This window comes from Rhinatrema bivittatum, chromosome 1, assembly GCF_901001135.1.
Source record: "Rhinatrema bivittatum chromosome 1, aRhiBiv1.1, whole genome shotgun sequence".
Taxonomy (NCBI): domain Eukaryota; kingdom Metazoa; phylum Chordata; class Amphibia; order Gymnophiona; family Rhinatrematidae; genus Rhinatrema; species Rhinatrema bivittatum.
In genome coordinates this window covers 689,018,411-689,031,595 of record NC_042615.1, presented here as the reverse complement: position 1 = coordinate 689,031,595, position 13,185 = coordinate 689,018,411, and the positions used below count along the sequence as shown (strand labels likewise).

The following is a 13,185-nucleotide window of genomic DNA, read 5'->3' as shown; positions in this document are numbered from 1 at the left end:
GGTGGGCAAGGTGCTATAACGATTAGAGAAACATCCGGGCAAGGTGATCCTAGTGGCTCCGGAGTGGCTACTTTGACCATGGTTTGTGAACCTGGTCAATCTTGCGGTAGACGGGCTGTTGAGGTTCTGTCATCTACCGAAGTTTCTTTGTCAGGGTCCAATATTTTGGGATCAGGCTGCTCACTTCTGACTCGTGGTTTGGCTTTTGAAAGGAAGCGTCTGAGATGGAAGGGTATTCTGAGGATGTCATCACCACTTTGATGGAGGTAAGAAGACCAGCTGCTTCCTTAGCTTATGTGAGGATTTGAAGGTTTTTGAGTCCTGGTGTACTATTCAGGGGGTGAAGCCTATTCATGCTTTGGTTGTACATATTTTAACCTTTTTACAGGAAGGGTTGGTTAAAGGATTAGTCTTTAATTCCTTTAGGGTGCAAGTGGTGGCTTTGGACTGTCTTCAAGGCAAAGTTCAGGGGGTGCCCTTGGATGCATATCTGGATGTAGTTCACTTTCTTCAAGGGGCAAAGCATTTGTGCCCTAGAGTGTGACAACTATGTCCTCTTGGAATCTTAATTTGATCCTAAATGGGGTATGTGCGGCTCCGTTTGAGCCTCTGAAGGTAGTCTTTCTGGTGGCTATTGGTTCAGCCAGAAGGATCCTGGAACATCAGGCACTGTCATATAGAGATCTTTCTACAGATTTCAGATTCTGGGGTCTTGTTATGTACAATGCCCTCTTTTTTTTTTTTTTCCAAAGGTTGTTTTGGTGTTCTATCCGAGTCAAATGCTGGAGTTTCTAGATTTTCCAAATTTGGATTAATCTGTGCCTCAGTAGTATAATGGGTACATGATCAATCAAACTGATTGATAGGTGAGAGAAGGATGACAGCAGCCAATCAGCGTTCACGTCCGGTCTAAGCCCTGCCCACTCCCCATAGAAGTGAATGGGGGCATAGCCACGCCCCCTCCTGCCTCATCCCGCCCTCGACCGTGCCCCCTAGGCCACACCCCTTCTGCCCCTGACCCCATCGATGCTCCTCCGTCCAATAGAAGTGAATGGGGAGCCCCGCCCACACCCCAAGCCACACCCCCTGTGATGTTGCGGATATGACATCACCGGAAGTCCACCTCCCTCACCACCCCCCAAAAACACACCCCCTAAAACGTCATCAGAAAGGGTCCTATCGCTTTTTTAATGATATGTGATATAGAAGGACAAAAACCTCCATTTCCCAAACAGGAATATATACAGACTTAAATTTTTGGTTATTTAAATGACCTCATATATAGGCTGATGGTAATGCAATTACTGCACAATCACTTTAGCCATTGTGTACGAGGCTTAAGTATAATCGTTGGTCATTCAAAATATTTTCTATGCGTGCATACACCTTTAGTGAACATGAAAATGTCTCTTTCCCTGTACGTACCCGGATCAGTCCAGACACCTGGGTTGTGACTCCGCACCAGCAGGTGGAGACAGAGCAAAACTTGCCGGGCTTCCCTACATATAGTAAGGTGCCACCCACAGCCCCTCAGTCTTACTCTGTCTCCAGCAGGTGGTGCAGGGTCACTCACAGCCTCTGGGATCCCTGGGTTCCCTTTTTGGTTTTTAGTCAGGGATCAGTATTTGTTCAGGTTTTTAGGGGCCGGGCACCCGGAAGAGGAAGTCTGCGGAGGTGCCCAAACGGTTTTCTGAGGCACCGAAAGGGAAACGCTCAGTGAGGGGCGTCCCTCAGGACACGGATTCGGAATCCACGGACTCGGAGGATGGGGACCAGGGAGCTGAGCCCCTAGAGGGGCAGGATGATCTGGACCCCGCGGGTCCGGCTCCTCTGGCGGCTGCAAAAGGACAACCGGCTGGTGATGGTGAAGATCCGAAAGGAGCGGGGTCCAAAGGCTCCCAATGAAACGAGGTCGGCCCAGTCCTCGGGACTGCAACGACTGGGCGTCCCAGTCATGGGGGCCCGGCTAAGGTTGTTTGCCGAGGAGTGGGCCAAGATAACGTCAGACCAATGGGTCCTCAGCGTGATAAGTCACGGTTACGGTTTAGATTTTGCACGGGTGCCAGCCGACAAGTTTCTCATGTCCCCGTGCAAAGGGATAGTCAAACGCGCTGCGGTAAGGGACACTCTCAGGCGGCTGGAAGCCTTGGGGGCCGTAGTTCCCGTGCCTCGAGGACAGCAACGACAGGGTCGGTATTCCATTTACTTCATTGTACCCAAGAAGGAGGGCACGTACCGGCCAATCTTGGACTTGAAAGGGGTAAACAGGTGCCTTCGCATTCCCCGGTTCAAAATGGAAACGATCCGGTCGGTGGTGGCCGCGGTGCGCCCTGGCGAGTTCCTCGCATCCCTAGATCTAACCGAGGCGTATCTACATATCGGCATTCAGCCTTCTCATCAAAGGTTCCTCAGATTTTGCGTTCTGGGCAGACATTACCAATTCAGAGCTCTGCCCTTCGGGCTGGCTACCGCTCCCCGCACTTTTACCAAGGTGATGGTGGTGGTGGCAGCTCAGCTTCGGAGAGAGGGGTTTCTCGTGCACCCCTACCTGGACGACTGGTTCATTCGAGCGAAGTCCGCGGATCAATGTCAACGGGCCGTCGACAGAGTCCTACAGCTCTTACGCTCCCTCGGCTGGGAAGTCAACCTAGCCAAGAGTCGCTTGGTGCCCTCTCAGTCCTTGGAGTATCTGGGGGCGCTGTTCGACACAGAACGGGGTCGAGTCTATCTCTCCGAGGAGAGAGTCTGCAAGCTGCAGAGCCAGGTGAGACGGTTACTGACCCTCCGAACGCCTCTGGTGCGCGATTACCTGATGGTCTTGGGCTCTATGGCATCCACGCTAGCGTTGGTCCCTTGGGCGTTTGCGCATCTGCGTCCTTTACAGTCGGCGTTACTTTCCCGCTGGAAGCCGGTGTCGGAGGAGTTTCAGCTCCCACTCCCTCTCACGGACACAGCGAGGGACAGTCTTCACTGGTGGCTACATCCCGACCATCTCAGGCGTGGAGTTTCTCTGCTCACGCCCGAGTGGATAGTGGTTACGACGGATGCAAGTCTCTCTGGATGGGGAGCAGTCTGTCTGGGACGCTCAGTACAGGGCCTGTGGTCCAAGGAGCAGTCACGGTGGTCCATCAATCGCCTGGAAACCAGGGCGGTAACGCTGGCACTTCACGCCTTCCTTCCGCTGATTCGCGGACAGGTGGTCAGGGTGTTGTCGGACAACGCAACGACGGTGGCGTACATCAATCGCCAGGGAGGAACCAGGAGCCAACCGATGGCGGTGGAGGCTCAACGCTTAATGTGCTGGGCGGAGCAGCACCTCAACTGCATAGCGGTGTCGCACATCGCCGGAGTGGACAATGTCCAGGCGGACTTCCTCAGTCGCCATCATCTGGATCCAGGAGAATGGGAATTGTCGGAGGCAGCGTTTCGCCTCATCTGCAGGAAATGGGGCCAGCCCCACATGGATCTGATGGCCACCGCTCAGAACGCGAAGGCTCCGCGGTTTTACAGCAGAAGGCGAGAGAGAGGAGCCGAGGGCGTCGACGCGCTAGTACTGCCGTGGCCGACAGACGTGTTGTTGTATGTGTTCCCTCCGTGGCCTCTGATCGGCAAGGTGCTTCGGCGGATCGAGTTGCACCCGTCGGACGTGATTCTGGTGGCGCCAGAATGGCCTCGGCGGCCTTGGTTTGCGGACCTTCTGTTCCTGACGGCCAATCCTCCGCTACACCTTCGGGGATTCCCGGCTCTCCTCTGTCAGGGCCCCGTTTGTTTGGAGGACGCGGATCACTTCTGTCTCGCGGCATGGCGTTTGAGAGGCGTCACTTGTTGAGAAAGGGCTACTCGGATGCGGTGGTGGCCACCTTGTTGAGATCCAGAAAGCAGTCCACATCCTTGACCTATGTGCGGGTGTGGTCAGTCTTTGAGGCTTGGTGCAGGGATCGCAAGGTAGACACTATGCTGGCACCGGTATCCGTTGTTCTTGCCTTTCTACAGGCGGGGCTCTCCAACGGTTTGTCTTGCAGTACCCTTCGGGTCCAGGTAGCGGCACTCGGGTGTCTCCGGGGCAAGGTACAGGGGGTTTCTCTGGCCCTGCACCCGGATATCGCCCGTTTTCTTCGGGGTGCCAAACATTTACGTCCGCCGTTATGTCACCCCTGTCCGTCCTGGAACCTCAATTGGGTCCTTTCCGCGTTGTGCTCTCCTCCGTTTGAACCTTTAAAACGCATCATGTTGAAGGATCTTACCCTTAAGACGGTCTTCCTTGTCCTGTGGTCCAATGAAACTCGGTGAGACGAGTTTCGGAGTTACAGGCCTTGTCCTGTAGGGAACCGTTCTTGCGGATTTCCGATTCAGGAGTGTCCATAAGGACGGTTCCCTCCTTCTTGCCGAAGGTGGTGTCGGCTTTTCATTTGAATCAATCGGTGGAGCTTCCTGCTTTCCCGGAGGCTCGAGCGTCGCCGGAGTTACGGAAGCTGGACGTTCGTCGGCTCCTTCTCCGTTATTTGGAGGTTACGAATCCTTTCCGTGTATCGGGTCACCTTTTTGTGTTACACACTGGTCGCAAGCGAGGTAGTGCGGCTTCCAGGGCTACGATTGCCCGATGGCTCAAGGAGGCTATTGCTTCGGCGTACCTTCTACGGGGCAAACCAGTTCCGGTGGGGCTTCGGGCTCATTCCACGCGGTCTCATGCGGCTTCGTGGGCGGAGTCCTCTCAAGTCTCACCTCATGAAATTTGCAGAGCGGCGACTTGGAAGTCGCTGCATACGTTCACAAGACATTATAGAGTGGATGTCCAGGCTCCTGCCTCGGGGGGTTTTGGCGAGAGAGTTCTCCGAGCGGGACTCTCTGGCTCCCACCCGTAGTTGTGTGGCTCTGGTACATCCCAGGTGTCTGGACTGATCCGGGTATGTACAGGGAAAGGAAAATTAGTTCTTACCTGATAATTTTCGTTCCTTTGGTACCACGGATCAGTCCAGGATCCCGCCCGAGTAGGCAGTGTTCGAAATGCTGACAGTTTGAGTTCTGACGAACGGAGAGTCCGCTCGGTGAATTCCGTTGTTAATGTTCAGTCGTTTTTTCATTGGTTGACCTCTGGTTCTGGCTGTTCTGTTCCAGTTGGGGGTTTGGTTGAATCGGCCCTTGTTAGGGCGGTACAGTTGGTTAGTATAGTTGGCAGTTTTGCTTTGACATTACGTAAGACTGAGGGGCTGTGGGTGGCACCTTACTATATGTAGGGAAGCCTGGCAAGTTTTGCTCTGTCTCCACCTGCTGGTGCGGAGTCACAACCCAGGTGTCTGGACTGATCCGTGGTACTACAGGAACGAAAATTATCAGGTAAGAACTAATTTTCCTTTTTCAATATTTTAAATGTATCAATTGTAGTATTTTAGCTACTTAGCTCATCGTGAAGAAACACTTGTCATGGTGCCTTGAGGTATTAATCAGACTGCCCGACACGGTCCGTGTTTCGATGAAAACATCTTCTTCATGGGGCCATCTATAGAAAAAATAGTTGCACAAGCCATTCATATGAAGGGGCGGAAGGGGTGTGGCCTGGGGGCTTGGTCGAGGGCGGGATGAGGTGGGAGGGGGCATGGCTACGCCCCCATTCACTTCTATGGGGAGTGGGTGGGGCATGGGCAGGGCTTAGACGGAAGTGAACGTGATTGGCTGCTGTCATCCTTATCTCACCTGTCAATCAGTTTGATCGTGTACCATTATACTACTTGTACCAGATATAGAAATGACGGCAGAAGAAGACCAAACGGCCCATCCAGTCTGCCCAGCAAGCTACGCACTTTATCCATTTTTTTCCCCTTTTTTCTCTCCCACCTGTTAATGCTCACTCCACAGCTCTTAGGCAAGCTCCTAGGCCAAGTTTCAACAGGTGTCCCTGTAAGAGATTTGTCAGGCGGCTACTTGGAAGTCATTGCACACTTTCACCAGGCATTATTGCTTGCATATCCAGGCTTCAGAGGTCAGGGGTTTTGGTGAGTGTGTTCTGTGAGCGGGACTGTCATGGTCCCACCCTGTTTAGGGACGCTTGGCTACTTCCCAGAAGTCTGGACTGATCTGGGTATGAACAGGAAAGGAAAATTGGTCTTACCTGCTAATGCTTGTTCCTGGAATACCACAGATCAGTCCAAAATCCCACCCTTTTGGGAGAGTCCTCTCATTCTGATGTTCTCCTTTTGTTATTGTTGGAAAGGATTTTCCATTTTGAGACTTCATCTTCCTCCTGCTCCATTAGGGGGTTTAGAACTGTTTAATTAGTGTTTTCCATATATTCATCTTGGCTTGGGTACAGGTCAATACTGAGGGACTGCAATTGGTATACTAGGTTATATGGCAGTGTCAGTCAAACTTTTTTTCTTTGTCTCCATATGCTGGCAGGGAGGCAAAACCCAAGAGTCTGAACTGATCTGTGGTATTCCAGGAATGAAAATTAGCAGGCAAGAACCAATTTTCTTTTGTCACTCTTGATGTGTTTGGACTGTTATATCAAATCTGAGTAAACTGGTGTCCTCTAAAGTAGAATCTTTGACTAATACTATTAATAGAATTTCTATGGAAGTTAAGGACCATACTAGATCTATCCAAAAGATTGTTGAAAATAAAACAAATCTTCAATTGCATGAATCTAATATTGCTGTTATGAAAGATAATCAAATACTACATAGGAAAATGGGAAATATGGGTAATTACCTATGTAGAATAACTTCAAGATTTTTAAATTTTCTCAGAAATCCTTTATCATCATCCTTAGAAATGCTTAGAAACTTCTTTGTCAGGGGGTTGAAATTACCCCAGGATTATATTCCCTTTGTTAACAAGGTGTATTATTTGTCAGGTGATATTAAATCTTCTCAATCTGATAAGAAAGAAGTTTCTCAGGATTTGGATAACTTGACAGGTTTTTTTTTAGTTTGTTTGTTTTTTTTTTTTAGAGCAATCCTCATCTAATATAGTTGATAGAACTTCTTTAGTAGTTGTCTTTAAACAAGACATAGATAAGCAATTCATCATGAGAGGTTTTTTGTTTAAAAGATTCCACTTTTTTTTAGGGCAAAAAAATTCCATCTTTCCAGATGTTGTGAAAGAAATCCAGTGAAAGAGGAGGTTTTTTCTGCTTAAAAAGTAGAGCGTTTGGGTTTTTGGAGCAACTTTTATTTTGGCATTTCCAAGTAAATATTTGATTAAATTTAATGGGGATAAATATTGTTTCTTTGACCCCCCCCCCCAAAGAAAAAAACCCCAATTAGAAGATTTCCTGATAAACCATAGCTGCCCAGCGGATAATTCCATAACCTTGATTAGGCTCCAACTATTTTGATTTTATATATTTATTCAGTTTGTTTTTTTCCCTCTGTTTAGCTCTTCTCAATGTGTGGACTAAATTTGGCTGCTCTCTATCATTCTTATTGTAAAATCTTTTTCCTTTTTTCTTTATATGGTCTTTTTTTTTTTGCCTGGATCAAGGTATGCTTGATGTATTTAATTGTGAAATTAATAAAGAAATAATTACAACTTAAAAAAAAAAAAAAAAAGCTAGCAGCCTGCAAACATATTAACCAGCTGGCAACCTCTAATAGATTCTCAGTCACAATTACAAAAAAAACTGTCCTCAGCCTATATGATAAACGATTTGAATTTGGATGATAAATCTGTTTAAAGGCCATTGTGGGCGCTAGACAGGAGATTTGATCTTCAGCATATATCACACTCTGATACCATTCCATTTGTAGCTTTTCTTTTAAAGGAGAACTCTAACAGAGTTGTTCCCCTCATTGTATATCCTTTTTCACATTTGTGGTGGTTGTGAGGGACAGCACTCATCGCCTGCTGCCTTCTCAGCATTACCAGTACTGGCTGAGCTGGGACCTGGAATCAAAGGCAGGTCCTAGAAGTGGCAGCACGTGGCATTTCCACTGTGCCAGCAGGCTGACCTTTTCCTGTATTTCTTACAGAGGGTTTAAATAGCTGATGTATCCCAGTCTACTGAATTCGAACACATTAAGCAATGTGAAATGTTGGAGGAGCTCTGCATCTAAATCATATAATTTGTAAATGGAACATGTACATGTGCCTCCTGTGCAGTATTTTGAAAATTCACTGTAATTCTATCTAATATTATTATTATTATTATTATTATTATTATTATTATTAATAAAAGATATCTGAAAACCTGGTTATTTATCAGAGCCTATAAGGGAGCGGGATGAGTCAGGTTTCTAATTGTATTCTTTTATCATTTAATACAATTTATTATATCTCTGATAATTATTTTAATTCTTTTATTTGTAAAATCTAGTCTTATTTCTTTATTTTATATATTTATTTCTTATACTGTAATGATGTATTTATGTTCTTAATCATGTAAACCGTTGTGATGGTTTTACTAAATGATGGTCTAGAAAATCTGTTAAATTAAATAAATAATAGCTGAACCGTTATTTTCTCTATTCCTATACTTGATAGAAGCACCAGGCGGCACTGCTTTAACCTATCAGAGAGATGTGGCTCATGCATGAAGGGGGTTGAGGAGCAGGCAGAACCTTTGGTGCCGAATGCCTGTTTTCTCTCTGAGAACTGGTAAAAATTTGACACTGGCATTTTTTTTTCCCCCAGGTTATAAACCCAGTGGCTACAGAAATTCTGACAGATGTGACTGTTGCTGTAGGCCAAGAAGCAGCGGAGGAGAAGACCCCAGCTGTTGACAGTCCAGATGCTTTTGCAGCGGTACTGAATGAAGAGCCAGCAGATAATGGGCTGTTAAATTCAGTGGAAGCAGAAGCAGCAGTAGAACATGCCGTTCCTGATAACAGATCGCCCGGTGTAGCTGCCTCCCCCACCGAACGAGGAGATGAGACGGCACACCCAGTGCTGCAAGCCTCCATTGCTCTCGGTCGAAGTGCTTTGGTGGTGGTAGAACTTCAGGACGTATCACTCCATCAGCTCAAGGAAGGACAGAAGAGGCAGTCGGAAGACCAGCTGGAAGAGTCCACCCTGGAGAAGGAGCAGTTTGTGCAGGGCATGGGGGAAAGGGTTACAGAAAGCAGCTCGGAGGAAATAGAGGCCGAAGTGCCAGTAATGGACAGAAGGGGTTTGCGAAGAAAGGCCAAGACTTACAAAGGAACTGCTAAGAAAAGAAGCAAAGTGTAGGCGTAAAGAAATCTGGTAATAATAGTTCTTGATGTTAAACCGCTTGGTACTTGTAATAAAAGTTGTAGAATTTTTTTTTTTTTTTTTAAAGGCTATTAACAGTTTGGGACACGGGATCTGGATGTTTGTACTGTTAGCTTTCCACGCTCTCTGGGTAAAGTTCTTGATATAAGATGTGCTGCTTTCCTTCAAGCTCACATTGTTTTGTTTTTTTTAATAGTTCCTTCTGCTTTACTGCAAGTGGGATTCTTCTATAACAAGCTGAGACAACACGGAGGCTGTATGAATATGTCCATTTGGACGTCACCTGTGGTTTCACAGACATAAATTAGCAAAAATTTTCCAGTTCTTAAACAAGTGTTGCTTTTGCTAAATTAAACGTGAGATGGGGTGTTTTGCAAATCTTTGATAGGCAAGTTTGCAAATAGTCATGTACAAGTAAAGCTGCCTCTTTCACTCTGTTCCTGTCAAAACTATTCACACAGCTCTATGCAGCACATGCAGCAAAAGTGCAGAATTTCCAGTTCCTGAAAAAATACAATTTGCCGTCAGTTTTCTAGGTAAAGGTTAAAAGTATGTTGTTGGAATATACAGACATATATTTATTAGCTAAGAGCATGGGAAAGAGACAAAAGGATTTAGCTTCTGAATCTGAGTAACATAATTGAGGAGAAATATAATTTCAGAGGTCAAATTGAAAATATGGAGTTCTAGTTGCTGTGTGTGTCTTTTGTGCCAGAGGATGTCATGTAGCAACCCCCGTGGTTTCCATCCACATTTGATAAATGAGGGAGCCAGCAGTGGCTGTGTGAACTGATACATTGTCTTAATTCAGAGAAATAAAGCAGTTACTGTAATTGTAAGCAAGGCCGTAAACTGCATGCCACCTTTGTGCTGTTTAAAGCTTCTGAATTGGCTACTGGAGCTGGCAGCAATACTTCTTGCCTGTTACTGTAAGCTACATGGTAATGTGTGTTTTAAGCCGGTTGGGCCTGGGCATGCAACAGATGTGATGCACTCAGGTCCAGGGAGGGACAATAGCTGCCAGTACTGTGGTGATTCTTGTTAGCCAATCAGTGGGCTTGGAGGAGGTTTCTCTCCAGCCTTTGGACTGGCAAGAGTCTCCTGAGCTGCTTGGGCATAGCATCTGGGGAGGAGGAAGTAGCAGACACCACTGAGGGTTCAAACGAGGGGGAGGAGCAAGAAAGAGTTCACAAAAGCCCTTCTTGTCAGTTCTTCTAAACTCCCCCGTGCTGCTTGGTATGCCCTTTCCCTTATGTTCTGGCAGCACGGATAAATAAGCCAAGCAGAGAGAAAGTGATGATCTGGGGCAGGGGGGGAATTTTCCAGCTGTCCGCATTGGTACAAAGTCCATGAATACGCTTACCTGTAGGCTTTGCACTAGTTCTCAAAGGGGAAGGTACACATGGCATTTCACTTTGGAATACTCCGTGGTGACACTCGCACCCGCTTATTGTGCGGGTGGAATTTTGCCTGAAAAGAACATGGCGCCTGCATGCATACTTTTCCCTCTCCCAATCTCAGTATGCCCCTGGGAAAGCCTCCTCTCAATGCTGCTCCACAGTGCGTGGACTCCTCGCCTCATTGAAGGTGGGTGGCTTTCAGACAGGGGATAAGTGGCTAAAATGCATTTTAGCCTCGGAAATCACTTTGAAAATTGGCCTCTTGGTGAGTGGATGGGCGCCTGAGCCTGACCTTGGGATTCAATTTTGTTGTCATTGTAAAGACATTTGCCACCGATTTCTGATTACAGCATACACTTAGAGAAGTGAAGGCAAACCACTCAGCGTCCTTAAGAATAACAGTGGTGTACGTATAACGAGACATTTAAGTGGTTATGTTATAGGTTGTCAGCATTTGCTGCTAAAAAGAAATTCTTCATATGGCATGAGAAGCTTTTATGTTTGTTTCAGTTTTGAGGAGTTTACTTCTATCTAAAATGTATTAATAAATGGTTCATTTTTATAACAAGCAATTTTTTAAATTATAATTGTGCAATACAGCTCTATAACATATATTTGACTTTGTTTTAGCCGAAACATTTTCTGCCTTTCAACTCAAGTGAAGAAGTTTTGTTCTTTTTAATAGTGTTGTAAGCATTAAAGTAAAACTGCACAACCTAAGTTTACTGTGAGAAAGTACTGGAAAGTTGTGCGTTGATGTGTGTGAGCACTGTGGAGAAGCGCAAACAGCATGAACCAAATTGTAAAGTTTTCAACCTAATGTAGTCAAATGAACCTGTAACCGTTGGGGAAGAAAATTTGGAAGAATGGAGTAACCTAGTTGCCAGAGCAGCAGACTGAGAACCAAGGAAGCCAGGGTTCAAATCCTGTGACCTTGGGCAAATCACTTCACCAGCCATTGCCTTAGGAAAGCACCTTCAGTTCTGTTTACTTTGCGTTGGCTCTTCAGAGTTGCTTTTGGTCTGCTCTACTGCGCTGGGGGGGGAAGAGGGTTATGCTTGTTTGGATGGTACCCTCTAATGCAGGGGTGGGCAATTCCAGTCCTCGAGGGCCACAAACCTGTCGAGATTTTAGGATATCCTAATGAATATGCATTCATAGATTTGCATACAACTGAGGCAGAGTGCATGCAAATCTCTCTCATGCATATTCATTAGGGATATCCTGAAAACCAGACTGGTTTGTGGCCCTCGAGGACCGGAACTGCCCACCCCTGCTCTAATGGCACACTCCTCTTTTTGAGTGTGTACCCGAGAAGTAGAGGTTATAATATTTTGTAACATACAAAGTTTTTTTAAAAACACTATGTTTTGCTTTGACACAGCTGAGTTTTATTTTAAAAGGCAGGGAGCTAAAGAAGGGAGAGGAAGCAGAGCAGTTTTGTGGAGGCTTGATATGGAGGAGGAAGAGGCTAATGCAATAAATCATGTGCTAATTAGTTTGCTGATTATTAATCATGAAGGGATAGTACTATTGTGGATTTTGATTGGATTCCTATAAAATGCTTGATAAACAGAAAAACACCGATGATAGTTTAGGTGCCCATAACTATACGTACTCATTAAATTCTTTCATATAATAATAACTGGGGGTGCCTATTATGATGGCCATAGATGGTCAAAAAATTATGTGAAGGAATTTAATGTGTGTATAGTCATGGGCTTTTCTTCATATTTTGCACCATTTGCTTTGCCATTCTGATAGTTTAGGTGCCAGAAATGCATTTTGGTGTTTAATGGAGACTTTCATTGGGAAGCACATGGGGAAATTGGCTTCAATTTGAAGATAGAGAAATGAAGAGAGCTGCAGCCAGGAAAAGGGAATGCCAGCCCAAGTTTAACACTCCTCACTTCAGAGAGATGAAGGGAGAAATATTACAAGTGAACACTACCCACATAACCTTTCCCACATCTAAAAAGAAATGCTAGAAATCGTATATGGGGTATTAGATTCATCCGTACTACATGCAGAAAATAGTTATGGTGTACAGCAGTGAGTGTTAAACGTGGGCTGTCTGGGAATACTTGCAATTTTAAATAATACAAATAAATTGCAGATAGAGAAAAAAGCATTATATTCTATCTTGGTGGTGTTAGGGATTCCCTCCTGCCCCCTTGGCCTCTTCTCCGCTTTCATATGTTCTGGCTTCTAATGTCATTTCCTGGTTCTCCTTTGCACTTTGTTTTCCTTTATGTATTTCTCCCTTACCCGTCTCTGATATCTTTTCTTTCATCTTATTTTTCCATCTGCTCCAGCGATCTCTTTCCCTTCATTACCAATGCTTTACAACTTCTTCTCTTCCATCTATTTCCCATCCTTAAGAACATAAGAACGGCCAAACTGGGTTGGACCAATGGTCCATCGAGCCCAGCACCTTATCTTTGACAGTAGCTGCAAAGTTATTAGTAACACCCAACATCTGAAGGGTTCCCTGTATATCTATAATCGTGTAGCAACCCAGCTCTCAACCAATCTCTGTCTGTTTATGAACTCATCTAGACCCTTCTTAAACTCTGCTATGCTGCTTGCTGTTAACTAC

General features: G+C 45.9%; 1 protein-coding gene across 2 annotated transcripts in view; it reads left to right on the top strand.

The window, feature by feature from the left end:
- FAM169A (family with sequence similarity 169 member A) overlaps positions 1-11,301 on the top strand; it is a 244,678-nt gene extending 233,377 nt beyond the window's left edge. For both annotated transcript variants that reach the window (XM_029575050.1, XM_029575058.1), the window contains exon 13: positions 8,629-11,301. In XM_029575050.1, coding sequence (XP_029430910.1) covers positions 8,629-9,162 — 534 coding nt within the window. In that variant the 3' untranslated portion in view covers positions 9,163-11,301. The remainder of the gene's footprint in view (positions 1-8,628) is intronic.
- Positions 11,302-13,185: the final 1,884 nt, after the last annotated feature.